At 43.1% G+C, this 23,335-nt stretch overlaps 2 protein-coding genes across 3 annotated transcripts; both read left to right on the top strand.

Moving 5' to 3' along the window:
• Nucleotides 1-62: 62 nt before the first annotated feature.
• Nucleotides 63-5,145, top strand: BRIX1 (biogenesis of ribosomes BRX1). The gene is made up of 10 exons (XM_087773273.1): nucleotides 63-438; nucleotides 1,362-1,473; nucleotides 1,861-1,904; nucleotides 2,549-2,619; nucleotides 2,995-3,044; nucleotides 3,142-3,215; nucleotides 3,312-3,362; nucleotides 3,658-3,759; nucleotides 4,319-4,447; nucleotides 4,765-5,145. Exons 1-10 carry the CDS (start codon nucleotides 205-207, stop codon nucleotides 5,032-5,034), a joined length of 1,137 nt encoding a protein of 378 aa, XP_087629399.1. The 5' UTR covers nucleotides 63-204; the 3' UTR covers nucleotides 5,035-5,145.
• A 3,760-nt stretch (nucleotides 5,146-8,905) lies between these two features.
• DNAJC21 (DnaJ heat shock protein family (Hsp40) member C21) lies at nucleotides 8,906-23,059 on the top strand. Of its 2 annotated transcripts, none has more exons than XM_087773269.1 (12): nucleotides 8,906-9,125; nucleotides 9,477-9,570; nucleotides 10,514-10,637; nucleotides 11,517-11,639; nucleotides 14,719-15,023; nucleotides 16,341-16,492; nucleotides 16,848-16,935; nucleotides 17,175-17,333; nucleotides 17,990-18,029; nucleotides 19,969-20,159; nucleotides 20,579-20,651; nucleotides 21,338-23,059. In XM_087773269.1, the coding sequence occupies exons 1-12, from the start codon at nucleotides 9,029-9,031 to the stop codon at nucleotides 21,500-21,502; spliced, it is 1,611 nt and encodes a 536-aa protein (XP_087629395.1). In that variant the 5' UTR covers nucleotides 8,906-9,028; the 3' UTR covers nucleotides 21,503-23,059. The 2 variants fall into 2 exon arrangements, with proteins under 2 accessions (XP_087629395.1, XP_087629394.1); XM_087773268.1 differs by having other exon boundaries at nucleotides 20,576-20,651.
• The last annotated feature ends 276 nt before the right edge of the window (nucleotides 23,060-23,335 follow it).

Below are 23,335 nucleotides of genomic sequence, written 5' to 3'. Positions count from 1 at the left end.
CGCAGCCCCACCTGGATGAAGGCGTTGGCCTGGATGCATTTGGCGTCCTCCACCGTCACCCGGAGGCCGTTGGCGGTGGCGAAGCAGGTGGCGTGGTCCTGGAAGTGGACGGCCCTGAGGAGGCTGGAGAGGTGCCGGGCGTTGTCCAGGCTGGCGGCCAGCGCGTAGGGCTCGCCGCTGGCTGGCGGCTGGGTGGAGAGCGGCATGGCGGCCACCCCCGCGCGCTCGGCACTTCCGGAGGGGAGCGGAAGTGCCGGCGGGCGGAAGTGCGAGGGACGGCGGGCACGGCGTGGTGCGGACAAGATGGCGGCGGCCAAGAGGAAGCATGAGGGCTCGGCGGCGCGGGCGAAGAAGCGAGCTAAGAGGGCTCCGACTGCGCCCGAGCCGGATGCCAAGCCGGCCCCGGAGGAGTACAGCATCCCGCCGCCCGTCTCCCAGGTACCTCCCGGCCCCGCTGCTCAGGGTGGAGCGGGCCGGGCCGGGCTGGGCCGGGCCGGGTGTCGCCGCTCTGGTCCCTGCCCGGGACGGCGTTTACCCATAGGAGGGGCACCTCTGCTCCATGCCTGGGCCGTGCGTTGGGGAGGCATTTCGCCTGCATGGGGAAGGCGGTGCTGTCCGCAGCGGTACCGGGGCTCGGGGTGTCTGGGGGGAACCCAGCTGCCAAGCAGAGGGCAGAGAGGCTTATTCCTAAATGTTTTTTATAATCCCAGCACAAATAAAAGTGCCATGCGATGGTATGCTATTTCTGTGAAAATCTGCGAAGAGCGTTATTCTGGTCAATGTAAATAAGCGGCGTTACCTTAATCTCAAAAGTATTTTAGAGAGTTGGGTAATTCTGTTATGCACAAAGGATATGTGGACGTTATGCCCGTTTCATTTAGGAATCATCCTGAGAAGGCTTCAATAGTTGCCTTGTAGTTTGCTTAAAAGAGAAAGGAAAAGTAGCACGTTGAAGTCTGCGATCTCGTCGCATGCTCTGCTGTAGGAGACGCTGAATTGTGCTCTGAGGCTGTAGCTCAGGTCACTCCGCAGGGAAGGCGGGATGCCTTTTGCAAATAATATTGCATATGGCTTTCTTAATACTTACGTGTTTTGTACGAGCGAAAGGCTTTATGTGGGAACGTACTGAAGCAGGGTGGATGACACTTTTTCCTGTAAAAACTTACGCCCCTGTGTTCTGTAGGAAAGCTAGCACCCTTGCTGAGAGACTGATTCTGTGCAGATGGGGACATAATATTCATAACAAATGTTCTTACTGTGTTTTTCTGTAATTACAGTTCAAACGTTTATTGTTGCTCCGTTGTAGTAGTTTTTAGGTTAGAAACTCCTTTTCCTATGTATCTTTTGTGTCTTTTTCCTAGGGTAAATGGAAAAACAAGGAGCGAGTGCTTATTTTCTCTTCTCGTGGAATTAATTTCAGAACGAGGCACCTAATGCAAGACTTAAGAACGTTGATGCCTCACTCTAAAGCAGGTAGGGTTAGGCATCGTCCGTAACTTACATTTTCAGACTAGTTTTAAACCAAGAACTTCTAACAACCTGTTCTTTTTAAAAATGTAGTACATAACTGTTTTGATGAAACTTTTATGTTAAACAAACAAACACCAACCCCCAGATACAGTGACTGACATTGTATCTCAGTACTTTCTGCGAAATGACTCCTATGGCCTCAGTCCTGTAAGTGCCCAGATTCTTCTGTTGCTAGGTTTATTTATTGCATAACGTGGCTGAAACAACTTGATAGTTATTCTTAATCTTCTGTTTATAACCAGTAAAATTTTTGTGAAAGGACTGACTGTTAAAGAACTTCTTGTGTTAAATTGGTTTTCCAGCCTTCTAAATGTTGTTCTTGTCTTCCAGATACTAAAATGGACCGTAAAGACCAGTTGTTTGTAATTAATGAGGTAATCCAGGATTTAACTAGCGCTTCTTTTTCATTTTCTCTGGAAATTCAATGTGCAAGAGAAAAGGGCAACCAAGTTCAAAGGATCTCATACTAGTCATAGCAGTTGTGTAACTTCATAGATGAAAATTAGTGATATTCAAAAAGTGCTCCTGTTAAAACAGGAAGTTGACTTTTGATTAATAAAACAAAAATGAAACCTTTAATTAAACATAGACTTTTGTCATGAAGAAATAAGACAGAATGTGCCTTTCGGTATAGGTGAAAGGCGTATTACAGTTTATACTTGAAGCAAGCAAGGAACAAATACGCAGCCAGGCCAAACGATGTAGTAAGATATTGATAGTTCTGAAACTAGAACCTAATGTCTCAGTGCCTGTGCCTGCGCCTGCTCTAGTGTTTATATCCTGGAGAGCTTATCAGATTGCTTGTAGCTTACTCCTGGTAATAAATATGTGAGATGATTTTCAACAGAACAAGTGCTTCAACTTCATTTTGGGGATCAGTAGGTGTAATTTATTAAGACGGGACCTTTGCTTTTGAACTTAGGTTTCAGAGGGGGGAAGATACTAGAGATTAATGCGGAAAGTTTTTTAAAATATCTTCAGAATTTTGTAAATAGCTGATTTGGCTTTTCTTGTGTAGGTGTGTGAAATGAAAAACTGCAATAAGTGCATCTTCTTTGAAGCCAAAAAGAAACAGGATCTCTATATGTGGTAAGTAAATGTTATGTTTTCTTACATTTCCATATATAGCTGGGGATGCTTCCATTCTCTCTAAAGTTTCTTACTGTAATAGTGCAGATGCATGAAATAGCGTTGCTTGGTTAAATCTGTACTAGTCCAGCAGTTCTGTGGGTAGTGGAAGTTTACAATGCATGATCAGCTTTTGTAGACTATTTACAGAAGCATTTTACAAAATAGTTTAGAAAGCAAGTACTTGTAAGTATGTTAAGGGAACTCAATAATGCTATGAAAGCAACTGAAATTACTTCAATACAGAAATAACTGGTTGGAGTGTACTGCAGAAATCCAGCATACCTTCTGGCTGCTGTTAACATTTTTCTTTTGCCCACTACCTGTCCTCTGCAGGCTTTCAAATACACCACAGGGACCATCAGCTAAATTCTTAGTGCAGAACGGTAAGTTGGTTGGCATTATTGTGTTTGGACTCTTGCTTTCTTGTCTGTACGCTTTTCTGTAAGTACTAAAATGATCTTTTTAAAAAAATCACTGTAGTTCACACACTGGCTGAATTGAAGATGACGGGAAACTGCCTGAGAGGCTCACGGCCCCTTTTGTCTTTTGATCCAGTAAGTACACGTTTTATGTCATTGAGTATGCTTTTGTTTTCTTTGCGTGACTGTTGCATTTGGCTTTGTATGTAAAATTACGTTTTTTCTTTGTAGACATTTGACAAGGAGCCACACTATGCCCTGCTAAAAGAATTGTTTATTCAGGTCAGTCTGCAGTTCTGCTGCCCAGTGTTTCTTCCTCATTGGAAATGTTTTTTGGCAACATATTTAAAAATCTCAAGGTTTTTTAAGTAGTAGTTTTACACTTCTGAACTTGCAAAAAATCTTTAAAGGATTAGGGTCATGTGCTTAAAATTACTGGGACGGTTGTCATTAAGTTTTGAGTTTCGAAATGTAACCTGGGATCAGGATCTTAGTAAATTAAAATGAATTAAAACTGATCCATTTATGTTTGGCCTGTTAAATTACAGATATTTAGAAGTACTGCCTTTTATTACAGATATTTAGTACACCACAGTATCACCCCAAAAGCCAGCCTTTTGTAGATCATGTTTTCACCTTCACTGTAACAGACGAGAGGATCTGGTTTCGGAATTACCAGGTTAGTGGTCTTTTAGTTCTTCAAGAGGACCTCAGTGGAGTAATTTCATACGAAATCTATTGATTACAATAAAACGAGAAGAATCATTATTATCAGGATATGCTAACGCCTAGTGCTTGCACAAAGTAATTTCAGTGTCCTAAAATGACTTTATCTTCTCCCTTATCTCTGGAGAGAGCTGGTTTAAGGTCTGTGTACTTCAGCTTGCATTCTGTGAGTTGTGATTCTGTGATGGTTGTCTCGGTAATGGGAAGTACTAGCCAAAGCCTAAGCTTTGCTTGCCTTTTAACCTTACTTGCTGCTTTGACCCAAAGTGTGCTGGAGCTTACTTTCTAAAGGAGGAATTCACAAATACCTAGTACTCTCTAAGTGCTTGCTTGAACCTAAAAGAACTGCTTTATATACAGAATTGTATTTATACAAGTCTAGCTTATCAGCTTCAGTGGCATCGTATCTTGGATTTAAATTCAGTTGTGTATTGTCGTATGCAGGGTGCCCACAAGGTCATATACTTAGATTCGATCCGTGAGAAATGAAGAGACTGTTCTTTTTATTGCAGATAATAGAAGAAGATGCATCTCTAGTAGAAATTGGGCCTCGTTTTGTCCTGAACCTCATAAAAATCTTCCAAGGTAGCTTTGGAGGACCAACTCTATATGAAAATCCCCATTACCGGTCCCCAAATATGGTAAGCAGCTTTGTCTTTGTCTTCTCTTTCATGTAGCCACTAATTTGAAAACTGATCTGGCAGTATGTGCGGGAGAATCATGTATGCCTTTCCCCGGGACCCTTTGTAGAAAAGAGTGCCCTAACTGATCACAGTTTGAGAACAGAGTAGTTTTGTAAAAATGGAATGAATGCAAAATTCATGTCACTGAAAAGATGGCATTACACTGAGGATTCTGACAATTAAGCAGAGAAAAATACCACCTTTTTCTTTAATACCTGATTTCTTCCATCTTGCTCATTTGAAACCTGATGTAATTTAAATTCTTATTTTTATAGCATCGACGTCTGATAAGATTGTCAGTGGCGGCTAAGTTTAGAGAGAAACAGCAAGTGAAGGAAGTACAAAAGATTAAGAAAATCGGGAGTAAGGTGCTTATTAAAGAAGATCCCACTGAAGTGGTCTTTGAAACTCCAGCTGAAGAAAAGCCAGTGGAGATACAGCTCGTGAAACCAGAGTCAAAGCCAATTGTTAAAGATAAAAAGAAGCCACGCAAAATTCAGAGGAAGAAGCAAAAAAAGCTTTTCAGAACTGAAGCATCAGCATAAGTGTTACAAGTGATGAAACTAGCTATATTGACAAAATATTGTAAATACTTGTTTTTACAGGCAAAACTAACTGGACTTCAGTTTTAAGTAAACAAAATCTTAATTTCTTTATTAGGATTGAGTTTGCACTCTTTTATTGTCTTCCTCTCTTTGAGAGGATTCTGGGTTTTGAAAAACAACGTGGCCACGGGGGAGGGGGAATAAGACACTCCAAATATTTCTGCTTTTGAGAATTGGCCTCTTAAACTTGAATACCTCTGGGAGACAACTTGCTGTAACATGTACAAGGAATAAAAATATCTGGGTAGTCATTGATGGACTGGAATTCAAAAGTCAGTTTTCCTAATCTGACAGCAGTAGAAAATCCTTTTAAAAGTTTTAACTTTGTAGGAAATCTCTCTTGGGGAGTGGTGTTCATTTTTTCACTTCGTAATCCCTCGGGACTGCAAAGGGTTATGGCCTCTTAATTGCTTTTTCTTAGTAGTAGTAAAAAAGCTGCTGCTTTTGCCTGTGGTAGCTCCTGGACTGCCATGGTTTAACCCCAGGCAGCAACTGAGCACCACCCAGCCGCTCACTCACTCTTCCCTGGTGGGATGGGGGAGAGAATCAGCAGGGTAAAAGGGAGAAAACTCGTGGGTTGAGATAAAGACAGTTTAATAGGTAAAGCAAAAGCCTCGCATGCAAGCAAAGCAAAACACATTAATCCACTACTTCCCATCGGCAGGCAGGTGTTCAGCCATCTCCAGGAAAGCAGGGCTCCATCACGTGTAACAGTTACCTGGGAAGACAAACACCATCACTCCAAACGTCCCCCCCTTCCTTCTTCCCCCAGCTTTATATGCTGAGCATGACATCATATGGTGTGGGATATCCCTGTGGTCAGTCGGGGTCAGCTGTCCCAGCCGTGTCCCCTCCCAACTTCTTGTGCACCCCCAGCCTCCTCGCTGGTGGGGTGGGGTGAGAAGCAGAAAAGGCCTCCAGTCTGTGTGAGCACTGCTCAGCAGTAACCAAAACATCCCTCTGTTATCAACACTGTTTCCAGCACAAATTGAAAATATAGCCCCTATGCTAGCTACTATGAAGAAAATTAACCCTACCCCAGCCACAACCATGTACCTAACTGGGTTCTTAGGACCTGAAATGTCGCTATAGGGGTGAAACAGGCTAACTTATAATTATAGCCCTTAATATCAAATTCATTGCAAGTTCCCTAATGGCAAGAGGTACATGCTACCCATGACTGCGTATCAAATCCATATGCGTACAGTAGCCTGAAATCGAATTGCCTGTGATTCTCTGTTACAGCAGCAGTGCTTAAAAGCAATGATTGTTTTTAGCAGAGTTCTACGCTTTTATATGCCTACACATACAAGCAATTTTTTTTTAAAATGTTGTCCTCTTGGTTCAATTGTATGTGTTGTTTAGGTCTTGTTTTTCAACGTAGAGTGAGTCCATACAGATTTTTCCATATAAAACTGGCAAATAAGCTTCCAATATTGCTTACAAGTCATTACAACCAAAAGCTTTGGTGTTGCTCATGGATAATGGCTGTACGTTAAATGTAGCAGAGTTCATGGCACACCGATGAGCAGCAGAAAGTCCAGAGTTTGGCTCACTGTCGTTCTTGCCCACTGTCTGACAGTTGACATTGCCTCAGAGCTGCAGCTTGAGGTCAGGTTTCATTTGGGTCTGTATTTTCATGAAGCTCTTAGGAAATTTTTGTCTGTGAGTCTGCCTTTCTGCCAGATGCACTATGTTCATAAGTTATGGGCTGGGGAAAGGAGTGTACAACTGTTCTCTCAGAAAGTCTAATGGCATCAGCCTCCAACCAGACTGAAAGATTTCAACCATAATTGCATGAGAATTTCTCTATAGTGGTCAGCAAACGACTGATTCCAAGAAACTTTTCCTGATTGATGTTAGCAAACAGTTACAGACCTCTCTGGGGCTATTTCTTCATTATCTTTCTTTAATCTGCTTTCCAGTTCCAGACCTCGTGACCTGGTTCTTCCACTGATTCTAGTGCTGTCTCCTTGTCTGCTCGCCCAGCTGCCCTGTGTTTCAAGGTCTTGCTCATGCCCTGTTCCTGTTTGGTTCCTCTGTTGGCTTCAGCCCCTGGTGTCTTGGTGCTGAATGGACACGGCTGGTATAAGAGGACACTGACCTGTTAAGTGCTAAATTTTATCGCACTTGGTAGGGCAAGGGAAATCCAGTGTTAGCTCTGTAACGAGCTGGCCTGCGTGCCATCTGATGGGGAAAGACTGGTGAATACAGGCATCTGCTCAGTTCGTGTAGTCTAATACATAGAATCACAGAATATCTTGAGCTGGAAGGGACCCATAAGTATCATCAAGCCCAACTCCTTGCTCCTTGCCGGGCTGCCTAAAACTAAACCGTATGACTCAGAGCATCATCCAGACGTTCCTTGAGCTCTGGCAGGCTTGGTGCCGTGACCACTTCCCTGGGAACCTGTTCCAGGGACCGACCACCCTCTCAGTGAAGAACCTTTCCTAATGTCCAACCTGACCTTCCCCTCATGCAGCTTCATTCCATCTCCTCGTGTCCTGTCGCTGGTCCCCAGAGAGGGGAGATCAGCACCACCCCTCCGCTGCCCCCCGTGAGGAAGGTGCAGGCTGCCGTGAGAGCACCCCTCACCCTTCTCCAGGCTGAACAAGCCAAGTGACCTCAGCTGCTCCTCCTGACTCTTGCCCTTGAGGCCTTTCACCATCTTGGTCACCCTACTCTGCACACACTCCAATAGTTTGATGTCCTTCTTACACTGAGGCGCCCAAAACTGCACACAGCACTTGAGGTGGGGCCACACCAGCACAGGGTGGAGTGGGACAATCACCTCCCTTGTCCAGCTAGCTGTGCTGTGCTTGGTGCACCCCAGGACACAATTTAGAGCACAAGTCTGGTGAGGAGCAGCTGAGGGAGCTGGAGTTGTTTAACCTGGAGAAGAGGAGGCTGAGGGGAGACCTTATCGCTCTCTACAACTACCTGACAGGAGGCTGTAGCGAGGTGGGTCTCGGTCTCTTCTCCCAAGTAACAAGCGTTAGGATGAGAGGAAACGGCCTCAAGCTGCGCCAGGGGAGGTTTAGGTTGGATATTAGGAAAAACGTCTTCACTGAAAGGGCAGTCAGGCACTGGACCAGGCTGCCCAGGTAAGTGGTTGAGTCCCCATCCCTGGGGGTATTTAAAAGCACTGTAGATGTGATGCTTAGGGACATGGTTTAGTGGTGGACTTGGCAGTGCTTGGTTAACGGTTGGACCTGATGACCTTAAAGGTCTTTTCCAACCTAAACGACTCTACGATCCTATGACGCGGTTGGCCCTTTTGGCTGCCAGGGCACACTGTTGACTTGTATTCAACTTGCCATCAACCCAAACCCCAGATCTCGTTGTCTCATCCAAAGCTCGGTTCAAGCAGTGCCAACTGGTACACGTCTGATCTAGAGAAAAAGGTGGCTGGGGCCAAACCTGAGATCTCTGAGGAGCACAGGTGCCAAAAAAGCAAAAAAGTTCACACTGATCGCCTGAGCCATGGCAGCTGCATTGGCTGTACCTGAGGTCCTCCACATTGGCAGAAATTCTCGCCCAAGGCGTTCGGCTCTTTGACAGCGGGGGGCTGTCAGACCCAAACCCGGCAGCACGGGTGGGGACAGCAGCCCCCCCGCCTTTCTCCCACCGCCCCCAGCCAGCCGGCGGACGCAGGGCGGGCGGTAGCCCGGCCCGGCCCGGGGCTGCAGGCCTCTGGTGGCGGCAGGGCCCTTCCGCCCCCCCCCCTCCGCGGCGGCCCGGCTCCCGCCTTCCCCGCGGCGAGGCCCGCCCCGCCTCCCGCCCGCCCAGCTCCTCCTGGCGGGGGGCGGTGGCGGCGGCGGCGGCCCGGGCTGCTGATGGCTGCGCCGCCGCCGGCCCCGCCTCCGCCCGCCGCCCTGGCCGCGCCGCCGGCCGGCCGGCGCTTCCCCACACGCGGAGCCGCCACCCCGCCGCCATGAAGTGTCACTACGAGGTGCTGGGGGTGAAGCGCGACGCCGGCGAGGAGGAGCTGAAGCGGGCGTACCGCCGGCTGGCGCTGCGCTGGCACCCGGGTACGGCCGCGACGCCCGGCCTCGGCGGGCCCGGCCCGGCCGCAGGCCCGAGGAGAGGGCTCGGCCTGCCTCCCCCTGGCTTGGCCCCGAGGGCCCGCGTCCGCGGCGGCGGCGGGGGAGCCCCTTTTCCTCGCAGGCGGCGGCGGTCGGTGCCTCGCCGGTGGTGCCGGCGGGGGCCTGCGGGGAGCGGGGCCGGCAGGCAGCGCCCGGGCGGCGGCGGGTCGGTGCCCGTGGCGGCGCCCTCGGTGGCACTGGCGGCTTGGCGTTCCTGCCTCGGGTTTCTGAGGCCGGCGTGGCGGCCGCTGCCGTCGTGCGTGGAATCGTTGACAATTTCATTAAATTGTCTTGCAGATAAAAACCTAGAGAACGCGGAGGAAGCAGCAGAGCAGTTCAAGTTAATCCAGGCAGCGTATGACGTTCTCAGTGACCCCCAGGAAAGAGCCTGGTGAGCAGCGTTTATCTGGTAGCGGCCTGGACATGACTTCTTCTAATTCCGTCTCAGCCAGGACTTTGAATTTGCTTCTCGCTGGGCCTTGCCGCAAGTCAGCGCGGGCCTCTGTGGCAGGAGCGTCCCCTTTGCTTCAGGCTGTGGAAGGGCTGAGCGCCATGCAGTGAGGCACGGCTGCGCACCCACGCCTTCTGGGCGCAGAGGGGGCTCTGGGGACGCAGCACTGCTGGCCTCTCTTCCTCCCTCCCAGAGCAGGAGGCAGCTCACACCTCAGCGCAGGCACCGCTCGGGTCACGGTCCTCCCTGCCTTAGGGGGGAAGAGCCAGCACCAGACTGAGTGCATGCAGGTGTCTGGTAAGCTATTGATTGCTGCAGATGGTGAGCCTTAATGACATACGTAGCATCGTGTAACAGTCCTCATTTGAATACGCACACACATCTCTTTTTAAGAGATTGCTACTTTAAATGTTGTGTGTAACTTGTTTTGCAAACGGGCTGAGGCATCTACCAGATTATGCAGCCAAAACCACCTGTACTTAAGTTTGTCCTTCTTGAAAGGAAAGTACCATTTTTCAATTTTTATGTGCTAATGTATGATTTGGGGTTTTGTGTGTGTGTGTACGTACTGGATGATTTAAATAATGTCCTACCCATTTCTGAAAGCTTATTGAAGCATCTTGCTCAAATGTGTCTGCTAGCTGCCCCTTAAGAAATTGCTGCTTATAGATACTGCAGATAAAGTAATAGTAAGTAAACTAAAGGTCAAGAGAGAATACTTACTGACCCTGTCTTTTTTTTTCTCTCTGAAGACTTTGGATATGAGACACAAATTCCAGGTGCTGGGCGATATATATTGAGGCGATAGGTGTACTGTGTTAGCTTACTTGCACCAGGGAGTGTTCTGTGTCTCTGCATCCTTGACACTGTGAATTTTTGCTAGGTATGATACTCACAGGGAAGCTCTGCTGAAAGGAAGAGTTGATGGCAACTATCAAGATGATAGTTTAGATCTGCTGCACTACTTCACTGTTAGCTGTTACTCTGGATATGGAGATGATGAAAAGGTAATGAATTAGTTAATCTTTAATGAATCCATTTAAATTTCATGAAAAGTGTTGGCATTTGCTTCATCTTGAGAAGATATGTGTGGAATTGCTGTGCACAGGTAGTAATAATGCTTACACAAATCTTTCTAAGACAAAACTTATGCTGGACGCTTAGGGAAGCTTTAATTCTTGCTTATTGTCCAACGATTACTTAGTCATGATTTCCAGCTATACCATACAACTACAGAGTGTGTGTATATTATTTATTTACGTTATATAGTGAAGCATTCCAATGCTTTGCAATACCATCTGTTTATTCAGAAATAGCTTTAACAAGCGAGAATGCTTCAAGCTAAAAATAGCAATATAACAGCAGTCCTTGGGGAAAGTGTGCTTCATAAAATGAATTCCCTGTTGTATTTTAAGATACTCATCAGAACTTAAAAAGCTCCAGGTGATTAGAAAAACCTCTGCCAGAGAAAATCCTTATCTGTCTTTGTGTTACTGTACTAAAGTGAGTTAGTAACGTCTTAATTTAAAAAGAGATAGGATACTTAATAGTGAATTTTATATTTGGAACTTCCTCAGAACTTGATCCTGTGTAACAAGATACTAAACATCTCCAGCATGCTGAAACTTATTTTTCAGTTTAGATTTGAATACAGGCGCTTGTTGTGTGGGAGAGACAGAGACTACATGAAGGAAATGCGAGAGAAAGGGAACTTTGTTAAGCAGAAAGGTCTTAGTATCTAGAACAAGTGCTTAGAAGGCCTTTTCCCTGATTTTGAGTTGCTGTTGCAGAATTGTAATATTTCTCTAAAATACACTACTGTAGCTGAGCATTTGTACATCTGTTATTGAGCCATGCAAAATGAGTCAGATTTTTTGTTTTTTCAGGGATTCTTTACAGTCTATCGACAAGTTTTCGAAAAGATTGCAAAAGAAGAGATGGAATATATGACCCAGGAAGATACTGAAGAGTTCCCTATGTTTGGATATTCCCAAAGCGACTACGATACGGTAAGAGCAAGTGTAAATCTGGACCGAAAGTAACACAGTTTAAATCATTACTTTGTACCATGCTGAAATCAAAGGAAAGGCTCCTGCTGATCTCTGAGGTGAATACAAAACCATGTATCTGCTGTCTTTTCTACTACTACAGACCATTACTATAAAGGAAGTGCTTGCATTCTGATTCATAATATTTAGGTGAATTAAATTTGGTATTTCCTGTTGGGCTATATTATTAGCCAGGCTTTTAGGGTAAGTTGTCAGTCAAACACATCACAGGGCTAACTATCTATTATGCCAATGAAACTTCAGTGTAGTGCAAGGCCTGTAAAACAAAAGAACATATGTTCTCTTTGCTTCCTGATGAGAATAGTTTACCAGTGTTTTAATGCAACTTACATTACAGAAAAGGATATTGAGATAATTTTTTTTTAAAATAACATTTAGTGTCTTGCCTCATTTAGAAAAACTGCATAGCACTTACTGCATAACACAGCCTTTAGAAAATGGGAGATGTGGTGGTTGACCTGCAATGTGAGCTCCCGCTATGATACTGTTGTCATCTACAATTATTTTGTATTAAGATTTAATTTCCAAAATATTGTGTGCTTTCCTTTGGGAAGCAAGAAAAGAAAATGTGTGGGGGACACTTGAATTCTTGTCGTCTGGTTTGCCAACTGTTTGTTGTATTCTGTCAGGCTTACATTTTTTTTTTTAAGGTTACCAGTATTCCTGTGTTGAAATTAAATAGTAAAGTAATAGCACTTTGCCCAGTGAATAACTGCACAGTATCAGTGTACTCAAATGTTGCTCCTAGTCTGCTACTTCTCCCCATCACTTCTAGTAGAATTGTACCCTATGACTAATTATCTATGAAATTTAAATTGATACATACCTTAAAAATAAGTAACTTCAGTGATAAAGAACTTGGCTGGCGTTGGAAACTAAATTACAAATCAAACTAAGAATTGTCAGAATGCATGTTTGTCAGGTAAGATTACAGGATGGCTTAACAAATAGAAATCTTTCCCAGGGAGAGCATATTTAGTGTCTGTGAAACTGCTAAAATCCATCTTTTAATGGAGTTATCTTGAAACATCTTTTGGAAACTGCTTGTTTTGAGGCCATGGAATAGATATGATTATAGACCCAAAATAGCTTTTAAGCTGTCAATTAATAATTGCAAAAATGGCTGAAATTCTAGCACCAGCATGCTTTGACATCTGCCTTGTTCATGCTGTTCTGGAAGCAGAATACTTAACTTTTTTTTCTTTTTTCCTTTTTTTTAAGGGATCCATAGAGGTACTTTATGGGAAATAGCCTCAGTTAAATGGGAAAGTCATTGTCCCTGTTATCTTATATTCAGAGAAAGCTGTCAGAGGATTCCAGCGTTGCAGTGCCCACTTTTCTACTCAGTGGGAGTATCGTGGGAAAAGAGTTTTAGAAAGGAGCTACAAAAACTCTAACAGAGGCCTCAAAATCTGTGATGTGAATGCTTTCTGGTTCAATCTGCTGTGTTAATTCACAAGAAGCCTGAGAGGCAGCTCGATCAATGCCAGGCAGCCAGGGAAGATGTTCTGAAGTCTGTGACTTCGGAAGACTTCATGGAAAGAGAAAACTTGTAGGTCAATTAGATGCAGAAACAAAAGTGATCAGCTCCAAGTATAAGTAGTAGGAAAAACAAAATCCACTTGAGAGTTCAGCAAGAGCTGCTGTACAGTCTTCTGGAGAATGCCAGAGATGTGCTTGTATTTCACGTAGCTGCTGAGGAGGAGGAGGAAAGTCTTAGCTCGTACAGCTGGTGAAGGGGAGGATGATCCCTGTCATCAGTTGATGGCCGTGCATCCTTTTGCACAGAAGATAGCCCCTTCTGAAGCAGAAGTCTGAGATAGGGAGTCTAATCTCACTTAGGTATTTGGATTAAATATGAACATTTATTGGTTATTGTGACAGCAGAGAAAAACTGTAGTGACTTACCTGCCAGAGGCCACAGCCGTGAACCTTTGCATGTAGACAGGCCATTCGAAATTAGTGTTGAGGTGTTGATAGTTGTAGTCCATGTGAATACCCATGGCAGAAAGAGGAGAAAAGGAAATACTAGAAGAAGAGATATAGGTTAAGTACTTCTATGAGGTATTCCAAAATATAAATGGTAGTGCATGTACGAGTAAGTCATAAAATGGCAGCTTAATGGGTCAAGTAATGTCAGAAGGGAGTTTAGGCATATCTCGTTTCCTGAATATACAAAATGCAGAAGGTTTGTAACTATTTGGAGAGGAATAGAGAGCAAAACAAAAAAATGCCATTTTATTAATCCAGCATTTACTCATGAATAGTAAAAGGAAGGAGAATAAGGAAAGATCATTTACTGTTTCTTTCAAAGTGAGAGCTAGAGGGCATCATTTTAACCTGCAGTCATGTAATTTGCTAGCAAAACAAGAGTAAGTGCATCTTCACAGAGCCCCTCGTGAAACTGTGTAAGTCATGGCTCCGTGCTGTTGTATACGCCAACAATTTACATGGGTTAATAAAAGAAATATTAAACAAATTCATGAAAGAAAAATCCATCAAGGGCTATTAATTTCTGTCCTGCTCTGGAAGCAGAGAGAATATACAGGGAAGAAATAGCATTATGTACATGTGTTTTATTGCTCTTTTTGTGCTGGTTGTTGGCTGCTGTTGGAAATGTATGGCTGACCTTTGGTGTAATTTAGTGTGGTGGTTCTTAGGTAATATGTGCATGTGCCTGCTTGCGGACAGCGTATCTGATTCTGATTGTGCTTTTCAGTTTGACAGGAAAAGTACAGCACAGCTAAGTAGCTGGGCACTATTGTCAGCATGATCCAGTCCTGCAAGGGGATATTTTTTAGAAGTTGCAGTTTGGAGTAGTTTAGACAAGCTTATTGATTTGGCATGGTTTGACATTTTACGGATGATATTAGAGGTTTCTCTAAACCTTCATGTGATTTATTTACACTCTGAGGGAAAACTGTGGCCTGTACAGAAGACACAAAACAAGTCCTGAATTATTTGGTATGGTTTTTGTCCCCCCCAAACAAGTGACTTGTTTATATTTTTTTTCTTACAGGTAGTCCACCCTTTCTATGCATATTGGCAGAGTTTCTGTACTCAGAAACACTTTGCTTGGAAAGAAGAATATGACACACGACAAGCCTCAAACCGCTGGGAGAAACGAGCTATGGAAAAAGAGAACAAGAAAACAAGAGATAAAGCAAGGAAAGAGAGGAATGAACTGGTCCGTCAGCTAGTAGCCTTTATTCGTAAAAGGGATAAAAGAGTACAGGCTCACAGAAAACTTGTAGAAGAACAAAATGCAGAAAAAACTAGGAAAGCAGAGGAATTCCGGAGGCAGCAGAAGCTCAAACAAGCCAAGTATGTAAATGTGGAACAAATCTTTTCTTTTAAACTTGGAGAAACTATCTATGAGGATACAATATAGAGTTAGATTCTAATAGTAGCTCCACTTGCTCTTTTAAACATCCTTGAAAATTTTCTGTATTAGTTTTGGTCTTAAGTCTGAGCTTTTTAAAACTTGAGTGTCTCTGCATTGTACTGACATGTAGAGCTCTAAGGTGACCAGGGAATAGTCATCTGTGTGCTGCAGGTAACTGGCTGTAGTAGCACAGAATCCAGTGTGCTTTTACTTAGCCGGGGAAGTAAGATTTACTAGTTATCATTGTTCCTCTAAAGAAAATAGAATGTGTGTTTTGGAATGAGGGAGAACAGGACTATGACAACCTGGACTTAGATCAGCTTCATCTGCCTTGGAACTGTACCTGCTAAAAAGAAAGTGGGACGAATGAACTTAGTTTTGCCTTTCCTTTCAGCTCTTCAGAAAGGACCCTTTCATTGGACTACATGCATTTTTCTGATGCTTTTATTTTTCCCGAAATTAAGTAGAAGGAAGAGTGTAAGCACAATTTATTCTTCCAACTAGGAGAGATTTTTGCTTGCAAATGGGAGGAAGGGGCTTAAATTCTTAATAAGAGTGCACTTGCAAAATAATTGCATATTGATTAAAATTGTATAATAATAGTTAGAATATATATGGAATATATTATGTACAATTTATTTATTTTTATATATATATATATATATATATATATATATATATTTTTCCCTAAAGGGAGAGCAAAGCAGAGTTATGCTTGATGTTATGACAAATGGTTTGATAATTCTGAGTGCTGGAGTCAGCTGGAGCAAAATTCAGCTGTACTGTGGTGCACTGATTGATAACTTTGACCACACTTAAATTTGGAAAACTGAGCTGGTACACTCCCATAGCGCAGAGTCAAGGAGTAATGGGCTTGTGGCTTTTGTGGTCCTGTACTGTTTGTGGGTTTGGATCTTGCAGCAGGTAAAACAGCTGTACTGCTTTGAGGACTGAGCTGACTTTCCTGCCATCAGCTTGATATTGACCATGCTGTACAGCATTTCCTGCCTGAAATTCAAGCAGGACCCACCTACGTTAATACCTCTTTAGTTTCAGCATAGATGTGCCCATTGACATCACAAATTAACTGCTCAGATTTCCAGGCCCTACAGACAATTGTTTGCTCCATTGTAGTATGTTCAGGACTTTCCTCCTAAAATACCAGAGAAGAACAAGTTATCTTTTAAATAATACTGTTTCTGTAATTCCCGTCTCATGGCTGCAATGTAGAAGTTACTGTGTTATTCTACTTAAAGGCTTGCTGAGCAGTATAAAGAGCAGAGCTGGATAACTATGTCAGATCTGGAGAGAGAGTTGCAAGAGATGGAAGCACAATACGAAAAAGAATTTGGAGATGGGTCAGATGATGAAGATGCATTAGAAGAACAGGAGACAAAAGGCATCGAAGGTATGGGGTGTGGGAGGGTGATCTATAGTGAGTCGTCAGCCTGAGTATTGGCTTGCTGCACTTAAAGCCCCAGATTCACAGTTCTGACTGTAGTGGAACTCCCTGCCTCCAGCCGAGGTGTGCCAGCCTCAAGTCTGGCCCTCTCTGGTGTTTTCCATTGAACATGAGAAGACATCGAGCTACAGCTGTCAATTTATGCTAATGTATGATTTGGTGAGACGGTCTTGATCTCTCTGTGTGTCAGTAATACTAAAGAAGCTGAATGTCAGTGTTGTATCTGCTGGGGCTTTAAGAGCAGCTTCCTCAAGAATTGCTCATCTGACTTTGTCTCTCTGATCCCCACTGATCTCTTCAGACAAACTGAATGATGAGACTGAAGAAGCTGAATTTGTTGATGGTCTGTACTGCCCTGCTTGTGACAAATTGTTAAAAACTGAGAAAGCGTAAGTGCTTGTGGTTGGGGACTTGGGGGTGGGGGCGTTGGGTCTTAAGTTTTTTAAAAATGCATTTTGCAGGCTTTTTGATTTCACATAATGGTCAGTGTCGTCTTTCCAGTGGAGACGTCAGGGCAGAATTTTCCATACTTAGTAGTGATGGATAATGGGCCTGTTATTAATTTAGATGTAAATATAACAATGTTTGTACAGAGCTACCTGCAGTAACGATCTGCTGGTCTTCACAGCATGAAGAATCATGAAAAATCAAAGAAGCATCGAGAGATGGTAGCGCTGTTACGACAGCAACTGGAAGAAGAAGAAGGGAAATTCCCTGTGTCCTTGGATGATGCAAATGGAATACATACCAAAGAGGAGGAAGAAACAGAAGACATTCCCAAGCAGAAGTACTTTAAATTGGCTTTAATTTTATTGTGACTAATGATTAAATAAGTCTTGGAGGCCCTCAGAGGGAGCTTCTGATGATTTATAGTTGTGTTGGAACTCTCAGTACTGTGCAATTTAAAATATTTCTTAGCATCAGAGTTCAAGTAAAATGCATGCATTAGCACTGGATTCAAATGTTGTAGGATAATAGTGTCATATTTTCTCTGCTTCTTAAAGTTACATGTTAAGGAAAAGTAGTGGTTGTTATTTTTCAAACGGAAACTTGCAGAGGGCCAGTGTTTATTGATGTGGTACTTTTTTGGTACTTTTTGTCAGTTGGATGCTGGCATGAGTGTGCTGAAAATCAGAATTGACGAAGTAAGTTGTACAGCTTCATTTTTTGAATAGCCAAACCATACCAACTATCTCACTAGTATCTTCAAGTTCAGTCTGAGCAGAATAAATGTTTTACTAAATGCAATGAGTAGTTTAGGAGAACTGTTGTTTTCATTTCAGGCATGAGTAATTTTCTGTTTGTGGCTACTCTCTCGCTAATAGCATGTTAAGAGGATAGCAAAAATATAACTTGGGACCTTTTTAGAAATTGTACTAGTTTGGTTTTTTTTTTTTTTTTCTTTTCTTGACAAGAGGTAATTTTCAATTCTTATCTTTACAGACTCTCAAAGAAGCAGAGGAAGAAACAGAAAACAATGATGGTATGTAGCCATATAATGATATTCAGGGAACTTTACAACCCAGTTTTGTTATCTCCTAACTTAACTTTTTTTTATCCTGAAAAATACAAAAGAACTTGAAGTTCTACAGAATTTGAAGACTGTTTTCGGATACTTCTAATTCTTATCTGACTGCAAAATAATTTTTTTTACATTTATTATGATCATATTTTATGATAATAGTTGCATAGATCTCACTTTGTTCTGTTTGTGCAGATCCTAATAAATGTGGTGCTGGCTCTAAAAAGGCTACAGTCTGAAGTGTAAGGAAAACAGATGGAAACAGGCAGATAGGGAGAATGCAAGGAATTGATCAGAAAGACCAGCAATGGCCTTAGTGCATTAGCAGCTCAATTGTTTGGTGGTCGTTTTCTGCTTTGGTTGCTAGAGTTGGTGTAATGTATTGTTTGTTAATCTCTAATTTGGTGGAGGGGGGAAGTAACCCATTAGTGGCATCCTACTGACACTGTAGTTGTTGGTACGAACACATCCGTTCCACCTTCCAGTTGAATTGCAAACACGAGTAACACCAAGCTGTTGTACTCCACGATCTGAGCCTGTGCATGGTAGCACAGATGTGTGCTGACAGCAGCAGGGTGAAATTCAAGACCTGCAAGCTGTTCCAGGCTTGAGTGGCAGCAGTGCTGTAGTGAGCAAACTCTTCTGCCTTCCGCAAGCTCAGTCCTTTTCAAGTCTAACCTCTTTACTTTCTGCCTCAATCCTAGCCCTGTCCCTGTGAGCTCTCTGTATCAGGTCCTGCCTCCTCTCTCCATTCCCAAGATGGTCATGTCTTCCCCCAGCCTAACCCCTCTAGCCTCCTACTATGTGTTCACCTTCTCTGCCCTCTCCCACACCATCTCTCATCTTCAAGAAACTTCCCTGAGACTTTCAAGCAACTGAATTTTTCTCGCTTCTCTTTGGCTGGTATTGCATAGTCCAAGTCAGTATCGGCTTGACCTTGTTTCCGTGCAGGCCATCAGGCTCCTGTTCAACTCTTGCCTCCTCAGTTTGAGATCAGAAGGTCTTGTTCTCACCGTGTAGGTTGCATATAGGCACTGTGTCTCTCGTCCATCAGTTTGTTCACGAGGTCTTCTGGAGCCTGGACAGCAGGAGCCACTCTCGCATAGCGTGAAATCGTGGAATCTTGTGTAGGGAGATTCTTCTGGAAATGTAACCTCCATCCTCCACCAAGCTTTATGGAGTGCAGGGAATCACTATGGTGTTTGTGTTCTTTTCCTGAAGGTAGAGAGATTGGCCAAGTTTTTTCAGGTAGTGGAGACTCTGGAAAAGATACCAGAGGTTAATAGCGTTGCATTAATCAGGTCAAATTCATTATCCTGCTTTTGGGAGCTGAGCTGTTTTGCTTCAGACATGCTCAGGGGTTGATCTTTTGCCAAACTGCATGTACTGAGTCTGCTCTGTCTTCTGGTATGTGGAAAAGGCTGCCAGTGTTTCTAATGTTAGGGAGGGAAAATACAGTGTGTCTGTCTAGCTTCAGTCACCTCAGTAACTTTGGCTTAAGCGTCCTAACGCAGGTGTCTGGCACAGAAAACTTTAGTCTAAATAATTAACATTTTGCAAAGTTATAAGCAAAGCCACTATGTTATGAGATGAAATGGTAGCCCGAACAGAATGAGCACTGTGTGTAATTAAAAGCTACCTTCATTCTCCTCTTCCGTAGTTTCAGAGGCTGTTTTATTGGTGTTTCTTCCCTTCATCACTGGTGGCCTCATCTTTCAAAACAGGAGAACTAAGGTTTTACCTCTTACAATCTCACTGAAAACACACAGTTAAATTAAGCGGGTCCATGGCTCTGTGTTCTCCTCACCCACCCATGTTTGAGGTAAACGAGGTATAATGCTATAAACATAATCACTAATGAACTTAAAGTACTTAACTTGCATTTTTTCTGTTTGGACAGACGTACGAGGACTCTCTTGATAAAAGTGCTGATGAAGAAACAGTTGAGCAAAAGGAGGTGCCTTGTGTGGACAAGGACAGCAGCTCAGCAGAGGAGCTGGTAAATGATGGCCAAGGACATGCTGCGTCAGAGGACGCAAGCGCTACAGAAGATGTTGGCCAAGTGGATGAAGCAAAAACTGAAGCGAAAAGGTGCGGCGATTTGCAATATTGCAGTTACTGTGTCACTGTGTGTCGCGTTTGATACTGTCAAACAAGCCTAGATTTACTCACTGGTGTGAACTGGGCGCCACTCCACTAAATCAGAGTTGAATAAATATGATGCTAAACAAGGAGTGTTAGGACCTACTTTGGAAATGGCATTTGACTGCAGATCCCTGCCACGTCACTTACCAGTAGCAGATGTATCATCTGCTGAATCTTGAGATCCACAGTTGACCATATAAATCAAATAGCTTTATTTTTTTTTTTGCTGGAAGCACTTGCATTGTGTTGTGTGAAAGGAGAACAGGGAGAAGCAGCAGAGACATTGATGACTGAAAACCATCAGAAGCTCTTAAGTGTTGAATGTTCCTCTGCACTGATCTTGTTTTCTCTTTGCTTATCAGCAGTACCAAGCCTAAAGGGAAAAAAGCCAAGGATGCAAAAAAGTCTGCTAAGGCATCTTCAGAGCACCCAACAACGGTATGTCAAATTACGTATGCTGTTTAAAAGCCAGTGGTCGTGTTATTACAAGCAAGGTTGGTTGTTTGATCACCAACATCTCCAGTCCACAAATTCTGTTTCATTTTTTTGCTTATTTTTTAATAATGCAGGTATTTCTATCCCTGTGATTTTATTAGAAGCTAGGAGACTGGAACATCAGCTCTTGTCCTCATAGAGAAGAGCAGGACTAAATTTCAGTTCTAAGAGAGTAGCTAAAGCTCTGTACGCAAGGCAGTTCAAACCAAATAAATTAATTTGCATCTTTCCCAATACTGATGCTTCCCAGAAAGAGCTAAATCTTGTAATAACCACACCTAAGACGTGTTAAATTCACTAAATCTCAGAGCCCAAAGCAGTGAGTGTGTAGTCTTTTTTAGTCAGGTGAGATCAAATGTATTCTTTATCTTGAATTAGATTTGCAAGGCTTCTATTCTTGTTACTGATTCTACTTAGTACTCCTTAAAATGTCAAGAAGTCATATTTGTGATTTTTTTGTTTTTATATAGATATTTCATTGTTTATCAGTAATGGAATACCTGTGATAGAAACAAACAGCTTATTCACATTTCATTGCCTAAGAGAAACTGCGTACAACAAATTAGTGTATTATATTTATTACGTGTTCCATACGAATGTGAAGCATTTTGATTTTTCCCTCATTGTAGAATGAAGTTCCCATCCACTGTGTAACCTGCAACTGTGCGTTTCCATCCCGAAATAAACTGTTTGAACACCTAAAAGCCACAGGACATGCAAAAGCAACACAAGCACCAGCTGTAAACGGAGCTGTAAACACCAGAAACAAAAAAGAGAAACGTAAAAACAGATAGAACTTTGTTACAGTCTTCAGAATCGTACGTGAAAACTCTCCCAAACCCAAAAGGTGCGCACTACCTGTGTTCGGAGTTAAACAGAGGAGACAAGTCCTAATTCTGGAAAAAAAGGAAGATGCAACAAAAGGAATATTGTCTTGTGAAGGAGCCTGTGCTTTCTTTTGGTTTTGCCAGCCTTTCTTTAATGACGGGATTTGACCTACCATCTCAGCAGCTTTCACAGTGGGGCTAGGGAAATAGTAATTTAAAGCTACTCACCTTGCATTCCTGTTGGAACGTGCATGGATAAAGTATCCAAGCAGAGGAAATAATAAATTATTTTAACACTTGCGTTGCAGCTTTTCTTTTGAGAGGGATTAGCTCAGGGTGAGTGTAGCCAATACAGGGGCCTGTGCTTTTTTGATCATCTGTCAAAGATGAAACATCACCAAGACATGGAAAAACCACAGGCTTTTCTGCCATCCCCAAAGGCCCTTTCAAATTACTTAATTACATTAAACAGCAGACAGAATGGAAAGAGTAAGATGACAAAGCTGGTTAATCAATTTTGACAATTCCTATTGGTTTTGTACATCTGCCTGCATGCCAGGTGTTGGGGGAAAAAAAGTCTTGTGGAAGAGCCTTGCTGGAATAAGTGAAGGGAGAAATGAGGGACCTAAATAAATTAATTTCTTCTGATTTCTAATGAAAAACAATGTGGGAATTGGTATTGCACCTCTGTTTAAATGCATGATCTACCTGCTCTTGAGTAGCACTTAAAGCAACAGGTGGGATAGCAAAACACCTGATTTTGGAGTGGAAGTGGATTTTACACAGGAATTGTCAATGCAGTTGGAGAAGGCAGTGCTCAGCAAGGGCTGTAGTATGTTGTGTAGGAAACCTGTAAAGTATAATTTTCCAGAAGCGTTGATCTTGCATTTACTAAGTTCCTCTAGAGTTTCCACTCATCACACAAAATGGCAGAATACTCTCCTTCCCCCACCAGTTGACACAGTACCTTTATTGGGTCAAAGAATTATTCAAAATGTTAAAATTTGAGTGAAAGTAAAATGATAAATGCAGAGTTCTTACTGACTGTCCGCAATGCCTTTTTTTTTTTCTTTTGAAACTGAAGGAGGTGATTAACTAAAACATTAAAAAAAGTGATTATGTAAGAAAGAAACATGGTGTCTTACTTCACTGGCCAGAGTGTGCATCTTTGCTAAATGACTAACAGGTGTGCTGTGCAATCCCACAACCAGCAGGAGGAAAAGAAAAGCGTATTTTGGAGAGGATGACAACTGGATTAGAACGCCATGATAAAAATAATTACTGTAGAAACTTTACAGCTTCTATGAGCACACAGATTTTTTTTCATGTTGTAATTACAGAGTATCCTCATAGTAAGGGTAAATAGTTGTAACTGTTTGAAAGCTCCAGTTATGTTCTGCTGAGGGTGGTTCTCAGCCAGAGATTGACCATGCTTACGTAAGTGAAATCTCACAGACTTAACCCTGCAGTATTACTTTTAGCCTTAATTTTTTTTTCTTATTTAAATAAAACCAAATAATTTTATCATTTGTGTGTTTTACAAGTGCCTGTCTGTATTGGGTATAAATGGCGAGGTTTTGGTGGCAGGATGGGGGCAGCAGCGGTGACTGCTGTGGAAGGCTGCTGGGGACCACCCTGCACTGGTCCCAGCCAGCTCCAGGGCAGACCCGCTGCACACCAACGCTCAGCCGTTCGGGAGTGAGCCGCACTTCTGTGAAAACGTATTTTATAAGACGCAACAGTAAATGCTGTGGTACAAAGGCACACGGCGAGAGCAGCAGGAGGCACTCCACGGCAGCA

This window comes from Nipponia nippon, unplaced genomic scaffold, assembly GCF_047370975.1.
Source record: "Nipponia nippon isolate SJK-2023a ecotype South Korea unplaced genomic scaffold, ASM4737097v1 scaffold_39, whole genome shotgun sequence".
Classification (NCBI taxonomy): Eukaryota; Metazoa; Chordata; class Aves; order Pelecaniformes; family Threskiornithidae; genus Nipponia; species Nipponia nippon.
The sequence above is the reverse complement of the archived record's forward strand: the minus strand, read 5'-3'. Positions and strand labels throughout refer to the sequence as shown.

Coding starts and splice junctions, on each gene's coding strand:
- DNAJC21 (XM_087773268.1), top strand. CDS start 9,029: ATGAAGTGTCACTACGAGGTGCTGGGGGTGAAGCGCGACGCCGGCGAG. Junction 10,638..11,516: donor GATATGGAGATGATGAAAAG/GTAATGAATTAG, acceptor TTGTTTTTTCAG/GGATTCTTTACAGTCTATCG. Junction 18,030..19,968: donor AGAAACAGAAAACAATGATG/GTATGTAGCCAT, acceptor CTGTTTGGACAG/ACGTACGAGGACTCTCTTGA.
- BRIX1 (XM_087773273.1), top strand. CDS start 205: ATGGCGGCCACCCCCGCGCGCTCGGCACTTCCGGAGGGGAGCGGAAGT. Junction 1,474..1,860: donor GATGCCTCACTCTAAAGCAG/GTAGGGTTAGGC, acceptor CTTGTCTTCCAG/ATACTAAAATGGACCGTAAA. Junction 3,363..3,657: donor TAAAAGAATTGTTTATTCAG/GTCAGTCTGCAG, acceptor CTTTTATTACAG/ATATTTAGTACACCACAGTA.